Below are 14,663 nucleotides of genomic sequence, written 5' to 3'. Positions count from 1 at the left end.
GCCAGGCCTGCTGTCTCTTATGCCTGTGTATTTTCGGGATTGCCAGATGTAGCTGTAGTACACTGAAACGATGCCTGGCTCGAGAGAGACTGCAAGGTTAACATTAAGGTGTCTTATTATAAGCCCCAGTAGCCTTTGCATCCAAACAGCAGTATTTGGCTACAGCAGAAACTGAGATTCATTTGTTTCTTGGACAGTGGAAGTGATGTTCTAAACATTTGGCCGGTTTGAGTTGGCAGTGAGCTCCTCCTTGTACAATATGCAGTGCAACTTAATACTTATCAAGGAAATTTGTGTGAGTGGATTGGTGTGTTAGTGATAATATTTTTTCTTTTTAAATTAAGCAATTATACAAATTAATGTATCTGCTGATATACGACATCAAGGCAAGAAACTGTGAAGAACAATCCTATGTGAAAAATGTTGCCTAACGCCATGCCTCACATTAAATCTGATGATGATGAACACAGATTTTTTTATTTTTATTTTTTTTCACAAACATGCTATAAATCTACATGTACATATGCCACCATAGCCTTTTGTTTTATTAGAAAGGAAGTACAGTAAGGAAGGAATAAAACACAACGCTGCGCAAGATAATAATCATAACACTGTGGTGGGATGCAGCCTCGCATGAAACAGAAGTGGATTATTTTCCAATCCTGTGGTTTTATTCCTCTAACAGTGCATCACAGCAATATGCCAATGATCACAATTTTTAATTCATTAGAATAAATGTCATGGCACACTTTAAACTATTTATATAGTTACACTTAATATCATGGAATGTCCAGTAAGAAAAAAAAGACTACTGAGAAAATGTGAAGTGCAAAATCCTCTTTCCTGAAGACTTTCCAATGCCAAAAAAAAACAGGGGACAATCACGTTCCTGTTCATACACAAAGGACAATTTGTCTTGGATTGGAAACCAGGGCACCATTAAGGAAAACCCCAAACAACCATGCACACAGGATAGAGGCAGGAATTGAACCCCTTTTTGTTAATACACTTAGATTGTGTGGATCATGCACTATACAAGACACTCTGAATTAGTTACTATAGAAATGCTAACATACTAGAACAAGCACATTTTTATAAACGTATGCTGTTAGAGCTGTTCACTTATCAAAAATTAATCAACACCCTCAGGAGCAGGGAATTCAGCATCACTGCAATTAAAAAAAAAATAACAAAAAATAAAAATACGGGTCAACTTGTATCACTGGAATTAGATTACCTTCTTTTAAAAGAATTGGAACGTAGTAGGATAATGACCCCTATTCTCAGAGTCATCTGATCGTATCAGCTGTGAGATCAACCCAAACTCCCCGAAAACTAAACTGTACAGTAAGTTCCTTACTGAAGGAGAAAGGTGTGACTTTCCTTCTCACTGTTATTCCACCTTGCAGAGGACAAACACCTTAGGGGATGAAGGTAAAAGAATTCCTAATGTGAAAGCCCCCTGTCAGGCAATGGGTGCTTTGATTCCCATTTCAAACACTGACTCGTCCAGCTGGGATGGAAAGTGACTTTCTTATGGACAACAGCTTGTTTTTGCATATGCTTGGTAAAGGTGCCCAAAGCTTTCAGTGTCTTAGACTGTGCTTTCAAAGCTATCAACACTCTTGTGTCTATTGTTGATTTCTCCTTTTACCTAAACTCAGTATTTTGCAGCCCTTTTAGCATTGTGCCAATAAACAAAACGTTATCTGCCACGAAGAGGGGAGGAAAAAAATAGTTTAACCAGCTTTGAAGTTATTCTGCTAGTGCTTTGAACTTCTCAATGTCACGGGGTTTTCAGCTTTTCATAAAGACTGCACTGGGACTCACCTTCAACTTTGGTGAAACTGCTCCACCCAGATCGATAACACTATTACTATTCCCAAGACAGCCCCTATATTAGTCTAACGTGTGGAAAGTGTTTTGATGTTTGACGTATAAAAGTATCTTTATGCCCCTTGCTGCTGAAAAAAATAGAAATATTCATTATCATATGTTATTGTCAGAATAAACACAAATAGACTACATTTGCAAACCAGTGGAGTTTTATTAAAAAAGCAGACACTGATGCTGTCCTTCCTGGTTTGATTGGAGCAGCGGGAGTTTGTTTGTGATTTACTGAAGGTCTGCTGAAAGATGAATACGTCCCACTACCTGAATGCCTTTGAAGTTCTAGTGTGAGTTTGGATTGATAGTGTCAGAAATCTGCAGTCATTATGTGTTGGCGTGGCGGTGTCTACAGGGATGCAGTTTTGTATTGTATATTTGCCCGCATGGATTTGGTACTGTAAATACAATTTCAATTTGTACCCTGGGAAATATCAGTATGTGGAAGCTAGGCCATAACACAGACTGTGGTTTATTTCAGTTTTACTTAGTGCCTCTGATCAATCATATTTACATTTTGTTTTCACAATTTGCCTGCGTGTAGAATTTAGATATCCTCTGGCTGGCCTGATTCTGCATTGCAATTGCTTCCTTTCATGTCAGATGATATTCTTCCTCTTCTTTTTAATGTGTTTAAAAGAAATAATTCCAGTCTGTTTACATTAGGATTTTCTTTTTTTTTTTTTTTTAGTAAAGTTCCGTTATGTTGAGAAATAAAAATTAAAGCTACTCATACAGTTTTAGGGGGTTTTAGTTTTTAGTTAGTTTTGTTAGGTTGGTTGGGTTTTTGTTTTTGTTTTTGTTTTGCAGTAAGCATGAAAAAAATTGAATTGAGTCAAGAAACAAAAAATATTCTATAATATAATATTCCTGAGGTGCTGTTTGTCTCATATAAGTGCTATATAAGAGTTTTCAAGACAAAGTTATTGGGGGGAATTTGTATGTATATATCATAAGGCAGTGCAGGTAAATGAAGAGACCGCGTACGCTAGGTTTAGGCATGAAAGAAGCATATCTACACTGTGACTAGCAGGTGCTGGCAGCCGATCAGGAGAGTTAAAGAAAAATAAAGAGGAATGAGGAATAGAGAGATGGACATTTGAAATATTTCTGACAGACTAGAGAACAAAATACACAGATTAAAGTGGCCAGAGGTGATCATCATCATTGTTTTTGAGATACTGTGTTTCTGACACTGGGTGATAGCTAGCTAGGGTTAGTGGGCTCGTATAGTGTGTCTAACAACGCTGGGGAAATGATGGTTTGTATAAATTTCACATGGAGCACATTAACCGACAGACACACTGATGTGCACAAAATATTTTTTAATAGCATTTATAGTACTTGAATAACACTTTTGTAATTATATTGATTGATGAATCTTTGGGTTGGACTTCAAATTGCTTAGTACCATGATAAATAGTTTGTCAGTTGTTTTAAATATCATTTTATGATACTATATAGTGTGCAGTTTGAGATGAACATTGAATTCATTCTTTTATTTTGTACTATATTTTCTTTGAAAAAGTGGATCTTTAAATAAAATACTCAAATATGGAGAGCAATGGGGGGCTAAAAGAAAAGCTATAGACCATATTCTTATTCCTCTAATCATGACCTGAATACATCATTTTTTGAAATTTGTTGTTGTGTGCATTTATTCAACTCAAATCAGTTCATTTTTATTTATTTAGAAGCTTTACCAAAAGGTATTGTAACAAAGCTGCTTTACAAAAATATATCAATTCAGGATATAAATTTTACTTTTATAAATTTATTCCTAATGAGTAAGCCAGAGATGATGCAAAACTGCCCATGTCTGTATGTTAGAGGCATTGCCTAGTTTCTTTCATATTACCCAAGCTAGATGATTAGTTCCATAACACTAGTTACTGAAATATTATCCAACCTACTTGTATAAAATGATATAAGTGTTCGGGTAGAAAATTAGGTACATTTTAATATTCTACTTTCTTCCATGTGCTATAAAAATGAACATCACCTTGCTACCTCGAGTAAAGTCTTCATTCACCTTATTCCACCTATTTATCCAGAATTATAATTGGTTGGGTGATACAGCTTTGAAGTTTGTTATTCTGTTTGTTTGTTTGTTTGTTTGTTTAACTTTAGAGCAGATATATCAATAGATGAATAAAATAAAGTCCAAACAAGAATTAAATATGTACCAATACTGAAGGCAGGAACTCAATTTTGCCCTAAAATTCCAAAGAGAGCCGTGTAACACTAGTATCATGCGGTGTTCACTGAATGTCTGTCCCATAAAGGGTGCTGATGCATGGGATGCGGCTGGGCATCAGACATTAAATGGAGGTTTGTTGTTCCATGTTGGGCCACAGCTGCTCTGTCTGATTCCAATGGGAAATACCTCTAACACCCCCCCATCCACCCCCCACCACGTGCCAAAGAGCCAACAGTGTTGCATATCTTACTTTAGCTTTTATAATCGCACAATGAAGCTGCACTGATGCCACACTGTAATTGTCTGGGGAAAGTGGCAGAATTAATTTCTGATTTTATTTTATTTTATTGTCTTAGAAATGAGTATATTTCATCAGTTTAAGTGTTAAAGAAAATCTTCCACGAAATGTCTGAAAATTATGGATATAAAAGTTTATTTTTAAATATTCAGCATATTTGAAACAGTAATCTGTGTGTGTGTGTGAGAGAGAGAGAGAGAGAGAGAGAGAGAGAGATGCTGTAGTGTGTGTGAGACTCACAGCAGCACAAACAATGAAAGGGTCTGCAATTAATGGCAGGGATCAGCTGGTCTAATGTCATTATACATTCCCTTCATTTTCTACAGTGGGGCCGTTTGATCTTTGAATACCCACCAGACCCTCCTCCCTCCTTCCATCTCTCTCTCTCTCTCTCTCTCTCTCTCCTGCTCACTGTTCCTCTCTGCCTTCCTCCTCCTCCCTCCTCCCTTTCTCCTCTTGCCATCAGAACCTCCCCCTTTCTGTCTCCGTGGGCTCACATTGGCTTGTGTGTGTGTATGTGTGTGTGTGTGTGAGTGTGTGTGAGCGGGTGTGTGTGTGCGCGTGTGTGTGAGTGTGTGTGAAAGTGCACGGCAGAGGCTTGATGACAGAGGGCCCTGGACCATTCCAACGCTCAGCACACCTCCCCAGCACACACAGAGCAGCTGAGTACGACACCAACAACACAGAGAGAGAGCAAAGGCAAAGAGGAGGAGAGGAAAGCCCATCAGAAAGAGGAAGCTGAGAAAGAGAGACAGTGAGAGAGAGAGAGAGAGAGAGAGAGAGAGAGTGAGGGAGACAGAGAAAGAGAGAGAGAGGGAGGGAAAGAGAGTGTGTGTATGAGAGAGAGAGAGAGTGAGAGAAAAAGAGAGAGAGAGCAGGATCTCCCAGCTTGATGCGCAAAACGTCCCGTTACCACATGCTGTGCTCCATGGCGAACACGGGCTGCGTGCTGCTCTCCGGCTCTGGGCTGTTACCTCACTCGCTCCAGTGTCCACCTGCTTTCCTCTATCTGACCGAGGTAAGGCAATCCTCAACTCTCTCTCTCTCTCTCTCTCGCTCTCTCTCTCTCTCTTTCAGTCTTGTTCTCTTTTCCACCTCGCGGGTAGCACGTGCTGGCGTTGTGTCAACCCCCCCTCCCACCCCACTACTCCCACCCCCCCACTCGAGCCTTCGGTGGGGGTCATCCCACTTTAATTTTGCTTTACTAGTTTGGGAAACCTGTGATCTAACCCGGAATGAATTCCATGCAGTTTCTTTTCTTTTTTAGATTGCGAGAAGTAATATTTCTGCATAAACTTTTCTAAAAAATATATTTTTTTTTATTAGTTTGGATAGGAGTTTATTTAGGTCAAACAAACTTTATTCATTCTGCATCCTCTTTGTACAACTTACTATCACTGCTACAGAATCATCTGAACATACATTTATAGTACTGTTTATATATATATATATATATATATATATATATATATATATTGCTAAAATTAAATCAAATTACATGGCACAATTCAAACCGATAGAATTAAGCGCACAGACATGTTTACACACACGTTATGTGAACGCACGGCTTAGTGCCCACTGATCAGAAGTTGTGTGAGCGCTTTTTGGCAGGATGCTCTCTCTTCTCTGCTCAGGCTATGACAGAGAGTAGCCAAAACTCCAACTAAATGAAGGCTGGCTGACTTTTCTGAAGGTGCCTGGAAATAGTATGTGAATGCTGGCATGCAGACGTGTGTGTGTGCCTATATGCGCGTGTGTTTGTGAGTGTGTGAGTGCGTGTCTGTTTTACTACAGGCAACATGTGCAATGGCAGTCTGTGTCTTTTCTCTAGACAGTGTGTTATTGCAACGATATAAAAATGATAAGACTGTTGAGAGATAACCTGCCGCGCTCTGCTTCCAAATCGCCCCACACTCATCACCTTAACAGCCCCTTGTCCCAGTGCGAGCACACACAGACACACACACACACATACGCATACACACACCAGCAGCTGTCCGGCCTCTGCCGTCCTACTTACTTTTCCTCTGTGTCTCTATACAAATGATCTGTTGGTTGTTCGGAATACACATGCATACTATGAGAATGTATATTCCAGTTGTGTGTGTGTGTGTGTGTGTGTGTGTGTGTGGGTGTGTGTGTTATTTTAGTAAGCCCTCCTACAGTTTTGTACATTTTTCTGAACAGCAGAAACAGAAATGTGTAGGATTTTATTTATCCTGCTGTGTTCAATTAATTTTTGCAAAATTATGATCCAGTGAGTGGGACACTTTTAGGAAATGTGGCACTCTGAAATTCCGATTTATTTCCAGTTATTTGCAAAATAGTCCATGACAGTGCTTCAGTACTTGATCTTTTTTTTATCCTCATTTATAATGATAAGCATTTCATCTCGGTCTGCTTATATAAATTTACACATGTAAGATATTTCTACATTTGTCTTTTTTTCTTTCATTTTTCTTTGATTTTCATATTTTCCTCGAGCGAGCGTGGGTCTCAGCTGCATGTATTTCGATGTGCTTCTCCTGATGGAGCGACACAAACTGCAGTCCTTTCTTCAAAACACATTTTGGAGAGCTGTGCTCCTTAAAAATTTATAGCGGACAATATTTAATACATAAATGAAAATGAATAATTCACCTATTAAATATAACAAATTCATGCAGTTTTGCCTTTCCAGTGATGCTTGTAGTTGTTAAGACTTACACTTTTTGACTTTTTGGTCACATCTTTTAAAATTGTGGATCATTTCATAAGTCACAACTCATTCTTATTCTGTAAATAGGTGTAGATTTAGTTTTTATGGTTTTGAAGCCTTTGGGGAATTTTATCGCCTGTTTTATGGCTTGTGTCATCATGGGGGTCTTTTTACATGACTGTATTGAGCGCTAGGGCTGTACTGTGATGTGGCACCTCAAAGAAATATATATATATATATAGGTTTCTTTTTGTTTGTTGTTTCTTTTTTTCCCCACTGCTGTTGTGTTTCACATCTGGTGCTTTCTTACTACTGTGACTAGATATTTCCTGCATGCGTGTGTGTGTGTGTGTGTGTCTGTCTTGCTGCAGGCTCCATGCAAGAGTGCTGGTACTGTATATTGTGTGTATCTGCGCATATGTGTGTGTAATTGCTGCTCAATGCTCTGCAGCTACATTCCTGCTTGCCTTTCCTGGATAAGGGATTATCGGGAGTGCCAGACTGAGCCTTTGTTTCAGTTAAAGGGAAAAGTTTCAGCTCATTCCAGCATACCGCACTTTTTTTATGCTTTCCTTTCTTGCTGTTTCTTCAGTCGTTACTTTGTTAGTGTGGGTGTGTATCCATGAATGCATGTGTAGATATGGAGGAGTTTCTGATCATTTCTTTGAATTTAAAATATAGCAGAAAAGAGAGGCGAGGGTAAGAAGAAAGGACTGGAACAAGACATGGTGTAGTGTTGTGAAGAGAGCCTTGTATTATTTCGGCTGTATTGAGTGGTTTAAAGAATAATGAGCAAGCAATTGATATACAGCATTTCAAAAGTGCTCCAGGATTAAATCTCCCACGGGAATGCTTGAATATATTTTTTTTATTTATTTATTTATATATTTATTTATTTATACATTTGTAAACGTGACCCCATCTGCATTTATCTTGAGATTTACTTGTATAGGATTTTCCCCCACCGAACTTTTATTGCAGTAGCGGCTGCTTTTCAGTGCTTAAGTCAATACAGAGCAGTAAATTTGCTTGTGCAAGCATCTCTCGCTCCCTGGAGGACAGAAATCTTTACTCGTGCCCAGGATAGTTAAACAATTCCCACTATTGTAAATATATTGGAATTTCTTCCAGTGGTCCAAGTCTTATATATAGCGAGATATGCTGCATAATCACACACACACACACACACACACACACACACACACACACACACACAGGAATTATGTATAACATAGAAGTAAAAAAAAAAGACCAACGAAGCTCAAGTCCACTAGTATAATATCAAGCTACACATGGCTTAATTAAAACAAGCGTAAGGAAGAGATTTCAAGAGCAGAAATCCTGCTCGCTATGAGAAATAGTGAGTGAGACCGGAAAGTATTCAGAGAAGCCGTGAAGGGGAGAAATGCAGACGAATGAGGCAGGGCTAAGATCTTAATAGCACCTAGGATTCTGTCCTGCTCTTACCCCGCTGTAGGCGAGTGAGCAGCAAGTGTACACTGATTCCTCCTGAGACTCCTGTTTGCCTGCCGCTTGACACTGCCCCCACTAATTATCCCCACATCTTTTCAACACACCTCTCTTTGTGTTCGGGTATGCATGTCCACGTACACATGTGTGCAGCGATGTGCATGTGTGTCTCTGTTGAACTCTGCAGGGCTTTCGTTCGTTCTCTATAGCACACTGAGTGACTGTAACTGAGTGCTCACTACATTGTTAAGAAATGGGCCTGTCAATAATGGATGACGTAATGCGCCGATGGTGAGTCGAGGCCGTAAAGCTCAGCTGATGCTGATTACACTAATGCCTATGAGCAGCAGAAAATGTTTTTTATGTGCATCTTGTCTTTATTGTATTCGTAAGTATTCAGTATGTATCAGGCAGCAGGACACATTTTGTGCTCATTTTTTTAAAAAAAGCAAGTACTGGTTAGTTCAATTTATTTTATTTTTAGCTGAATTGAATTTTATGTAACAGTGTAAATTTGAAAGGTTCAGCTAATTAGAGCAGCTTTTAATTTACTTTAATGCACACTTCAATTTTCCTAAAATATAATTCTGTTTATTTATTTATTTTTAAAATAGATCGCCACATTTTCTTTTTGTTTATGATTAATGAGACACTGAACACAGAGACATGCATCAATGTGTATTTAAGTTGACCAGAGCAAAAAGCTGTATGAAGAGAAACTGAAGCAAGAGCACTGTTAGTACTGCAGAGCTGTAGGTGAACACACACACACACACACACACACACATACAAACACTTATACGGTGTTTTCCCCAGGCGAGTATTGCACTTCACCGATGCAAAGTGAACCGAGCATTTTCATATCAATACTAAATGAGAGTGCTCTCTATAGGTTTCTCTCTCTGTAATGTGATGTAGTCTAGCTCTGATTAAAGTATGGCTTCTATCAGCTTCACTAAATTATTGATTAAAACACCAGGAAAGTGCCAGCATTTGTCTCTGTCTGCTCTCTTCCATTGTCGTGGGCAGATGCAAGCTATAGAGCAGATTTCAGCTCTCTGTGTTTTCATTATACAGTGTACAAACACATATATATTTAATGCAACAGGATGACTTAGTACACAGTCTAATGTATTATTATTTACTATGGTAGGTGATCTTATGCCCATTAATGGTAAAGACCAGGCTTTAGTTATTTTTATCATGCTAGATATATCAAGGTAATTTTATATATATATATATATATATATATATATATATATGTGTGTGTGTGTGTGTGTTTAGAGAAAAAATGCTTTGCTTTTTATTTACTTTAAATACTGCTATATTCTATAATAAAAAAGAAGACGCAATACATAGATTAGCTTTTAACCGCATGCTTGTAACCATTTTCTGTTCAACTCTAAAAACGAAAATGCTATTCTTTATGCAATAACTGCATACAATTTCCCAATTTATAACAATCTAAAAACACATTTTCAGCCCCAGTAGTGTGCCATGCCAGCTGTGCTGCCTGAAAATTCCTCCTCTCGTCTGTTTCCTTGCTTGCAGACATTTCATCCTTGATAATTAGCAGATATAAGACATTTTATTTCAAACATCTTCAGAGAAGTGTTTTTTCCCCCCCTTCTTTTACAATTATCTAAAAGAGTTGTCATACTTCATGTCATTTGATGTAGAAAAGGAAAGGTCATGTTCTTACCATATTTTCTCCTGCAAGCCTTTTTATTTTTCTCAGTTTCTCAGTTTAACCGCCAGTGTAACCTGTAGATTATATATATAATTATGTGCTATAGAAATAAAAACATGATGACGCTTTCTATCAAGGTTAACATTATAATAAACTATGGACACCTTCAGGTCATGTTATTACACATTCATAAGGCATTATACACCTTATTATGTGTTATGAAAACACATTACACTTTATGTTAACATATATTATTTTATTATTATTTTTAATATATTTAATTTATCATAACACATATCACAATATTGCATAAGAGTGCATTACATATTATATCAGCAATACAAATAAAAACCAAGCCAAGATCTTTATACCAAGCATCAAGAGACCGGTTTAGACGATTGTTTTCTTTAAAAAATAAGAATTATACCTGAGAAATTTCCGCTTCAGAATGTTAGTGTCTTGCCTGTGCATCTGTAACTAGGACAACTGGACCATGATTTCTTTGCTCTTGGTATTACATTGTGTTGTTTATAATGCATTATTAACCATTTATAAATGCTTTATAAGCATTGTTATGAATAGTAATATCTATATAATTGATAATATCAATGTATATAATTCCTGAATTTATTATTGGGTTATTATACATATCCTAGAACTTCCTAGAAAGTGTTATCAATATTGTTAATCAATAGGAAGTATTCGTTTAATGTATTTAAGAGATATTAACCATGATAGTGTTATTGGCATTGTGTGTGTGTGTGTGTGTGTGTGCTCGTTTATATATGAACATTGTAAGCCTACAGACAGAAAGAAGTAAGTAGTAATATTTTCGTGTGCTCGCGTGTGCCCCAGCATTGATGTGTCTGTGCTCTGCTGCAGTGCATGCTGGGATGCTGCTGGCTCTGCACCACAGTTGGGTCCAAAAGTGGGAATCATGGGAGAGCTCATGTCCTCTGGGGCTTTGCAAGGGAACTATAATATTCTCAGGATAGTCTCAGAGTCTCCAAAGACCCTGTAATGCTTGAAGGGGTTTAGAGCAAAATGCATTCATGTGTGTGTGTGTGTGTGTGTGTGTGTGTGTGTGTGTGTGTGTGCGTGCGTGAAAGTGTGTGTGTGTGTGTGTGTGTATATGCATGTGAAAGTGTGTGTGTGTGTGTGTGTGTGTGTGCATGTGAAAGTGTGTGTGTGTGTGTGTGTCATATCTTACTGCACAGTCTGAAAGTTTATGTCTCCTCTCAGTCCACCCCCATGGGATAGAGACACTGACCTCTATGCCTGGCCTTATGAAGGTGGCAGAAATTATAGCAGACATAAAACGAACAAGAGCTGCCTTCAAGTCCTCAGTTGTCATATTTAACACATTTTTAAATTATGAGAGTTAACATATAAAAGACCTTTATTTATTGTGCTGTTGCATTCGGGTGCCATTAAAGTGTCAGCACTTTAGATTGTCATTAGCTGTTCAGGTAGAAGATGATATTCTTCCTGACTCTGAGAACAAGCGTTTATTATAAAATTAAGGTATTTTATTTTGTCTTAACAAACATTAATAAAAGATACCTCAGCTGAAAAATAAAATCACATGTAACTTTTATGAATGCAATGATATATGGATATACTGAAGAGCAGGGATTCCCAGATTTGGGGCAAGCCCACATGGACAACCTAGTACTTGTAAATCCATATTTAATATAAATGTTTGAGCATATATTGTTCATTTTCGGTACTTCTGTTGTTCCAGTGAGACGCTTGATGTTGTCCATAGAATTATTGCTAAACTTTGCTAGTCAGGACAGTGAAAACGACTAAAAATAATTCATTTAAATGTGGCATGATTGAATGTGACCTACAGTAATATTTTGAAATAGTAATACACAAAAATTCATCTCTAATAAAAGAGACTGTGAGTGTCTCTCACGTCCTCACATGTGGATGAAGTGACCACACACTATTTTGGGAAACTCTGATGTAGAGGTATATTCTCAATCTGGACAAAAATAGCAATAGTTTATTATATCACTATAAACTGCGTTCTAAATATGCCATGCTATACATTTAAAATAAAATAAAATAAGTGAACCAATAATTTGTTATATTGACCATTTTGGCATTTGACCAAAATTATTTATTCATTCATTCAACCCAGAGGAAACCCACACATGAAGAGTACATGTGAAATTCAATAGTAGCCTGAACTCAGGATCGAACCATGGACCTTGGCGCTTGGTGCAACCAATTAATCTATTGCTTTCTGGCTTTATTTATTTATTTATTCAGATCACACCAATGTCAGATTTATTAAAACACAAATCTGGAACATCTGCAATTGGTCACACTCTGCTCACAAAACACAATTAAAGACTTAGGTTGTTTTTTTTACTCATTTGGACACTGCATATCCCTGCTGCAAAAGCCAATATTATGATAACAATTAACAAACCATACATTGTGCAGCACCAACAAGGACACACACACACACACACAGATAAACACTGTTGCTGTTAGTTATCAGTGCCTCGCAGTTCAATAACACATTTCCCCAACAGAAGGAGATCACCATCATCACTGAGGCAGCATGTTTTAATCCTCTTGCTGTAGATCAGCTCGAGTGAGCGACTGTTCGAGATGATCCAACTGCAGCATCTCATTTTTTTCCTGTTGTGTCTCCTAGACGAGCTAATTAACTGTGTTAGGTGGCTTCGTTTTTAATACCAGAGACACAGAGAGTGCTTTAGTTCCCCAGTGAGTGAGCAGAAAATTGCTGTGTAAATTGGAGGCTGTTGCTTTGCCGAGTCTGTGCTTTGCTTTCTTCTCATAGCTGAGAATTTATACTTGGTCCATATCACGAGCACTTCGCTCTCTTTTCTCCTTTTCCTTTTCTAATAAGCTCATATAAGCCTTGGAATTGCAGGCCAGGTTCACCCTGAACACATAGTCCTGCCATAAAGTTAGAGCCGAATTATAACTATGCTCTTTTTTTCTTGCCTCTGTTGGACGTATTCCCTAGCTGTGCCTAATTTGTTGGAGATGATTCTTTTTATTGAGAGCGCAACACCTATCTGGCTGTGTATTATCATACTATATAATCCTGCAGCCTACGAGAGGGTGAATATGTTATTTTTTTTTTTTGGTTTTATTTTTTTATATATTTATTTAGTTTCAAGTTCATCTCTCATCCTCAGTTGACTAATGATCCCAAACTGTAGATAAACTCCTTCACCTGTTCCAAGTGGATGCATAAATATTTCATGGTGTAACAGGCAGATGAGACATTTAACAATCTGATGGGATTTCTTGAGTTTAAACACTGCCTTTGACATGCTAGCAGTACTCGCTCGTTCTCTTACCCCGTCATCCTCCGGGATGTGTCTGTGCTAGCTTTCTGCTGGAGTGCAGGCCTGCTTTATCTGTGTATTTAGACAGGCTGGGAAAGAATTACAGTGACAGTGCTTAGGAAATGATAGGCTGGTAGTGAGATATTTGTGCCTCATAAATTCTCCATTCCTCAGCGCAATTTACGGCAGCAGGGATGTGTGTGCTGGTGTATGTGCATGTGTGTGTGTGTGTGTGTGTGTGTGTGTGTGTGTGCATGTGTTAGCGACAGCTCATGTCCTGCTGTATCTGTCTCCATCTGCTTAGCCACTTTTGTACTACCATAAATTAAGGGTCTATAGACAGCTTTCCTCAAGTCGCTGTTCACATAAAAATGAGCCTCCATTTCTCTCTCTCTCTCTCTCTCTCTCTCTCTCAGCTTCTCGTTCCATATCCGTTAATTGAAAAGGAGAAGCATATAGGTGAAGCTAGGTTTGACATGGGAGCATAGCCCGATGGCATATGTAGCATGTTATCTAAAGGGCATTAAAACAGATGTTAGCACTTTAAAGGTTAGCATGAGATGGTGTTTTTAATTAGCATGGCTTTAGGCCTTACACACCATGCCGGAGAAGGATATGTGACACTGTTTGCGCTCTGTACGGCTTCCAGAAGGTTAGTGCGTAGTTGTATTGTAATAGTGACGGCGATGCGGTTTTCAGAGTGCGATTAGCTTCGTGTTCTCTCCTGGTATCAGTCAGCTGTCAGACATGGCAGCCTGCTGACACTGACATCTCAGAAAGTGGACACTCGAGAGTGACATTGAAAATGTGCAATGGAAATTGACATGGGTGATATTTTAAGACGTCTGACCTTTGACCTCTGGCATGGTTATACGGAAGCAGGATGTGGAGAGATCTCTCTAGTTGCCAATCTTGTAGTCTCTATGAGATTTGTCATCTCTCTCAACAACAGTTCTCCATTTATCGCTGTGCTTCAACGATTTATGAATTTCTACTACCAGCTATCACTGTCATTGGATGAATGAGCTTGAAATCCCTGCAGGTACTGGCAATAACATGGTGTTAGCAGAACACACACACAC

The 14,663-nt window shown here is 38.3% G+C and overlaps 1 protein-coding gene across 12 annotated transcripts in view; it reads left to right on the top strand.

Annotated features, from left to right (window-relative positions):
- rbfox3a (RNA binding fox-1 homolog 3a) overlaps nt 1-14,663 on the top strand; it is a 320,348-nt gene that overhangs the window by 221,359 nt on the left and 84,326 nt on the right. Inside the window, exon 1 of one of the 12 annotated variants that reach the window (XM_058406812.1) lies at nt 4,907-5,403. The exons of 10 other annotated variants lie outside the window; for them this stretch is intronic. In XM_058406812.1, the coding sequence (XP_058262795.1) occupies nt 5,278-5,403 (126 nt within the window). In that variant the 5' untranslated portion in view covers nt 4,907-5,277. Of the gene's footprint in view, nt 1-4,906; nt 5,404-14,663 lie in introns of those variants that run through there. One more of the 12 variants, XM_058406817.1, reaches the window with a different exon arrangement.

The sequence above is a fragment of the Hemibagrus wyckioides genome, linkage group LG13, assembly GCF_019097595.1.
Source record: "Hemibagrus wyckioides isolate EC202008001 linkage group LG13, SWU_Hwy_1.0, whole genome shotgun sequence".
In the NCBI taxonomy this organism is placed as follows: domain Eukaryota; kingdom Metazoa; phylum Chordata; class Actinopteri; order Siluriformes; family Bagridae; genus Hemibagrus; species Hemibagrus wyckioides.
The sequence above is the reverse complement of the archived record's forward strand: the minus strand, read 5'-3'. Positions and strand labels throughout refer to the sequence as shown.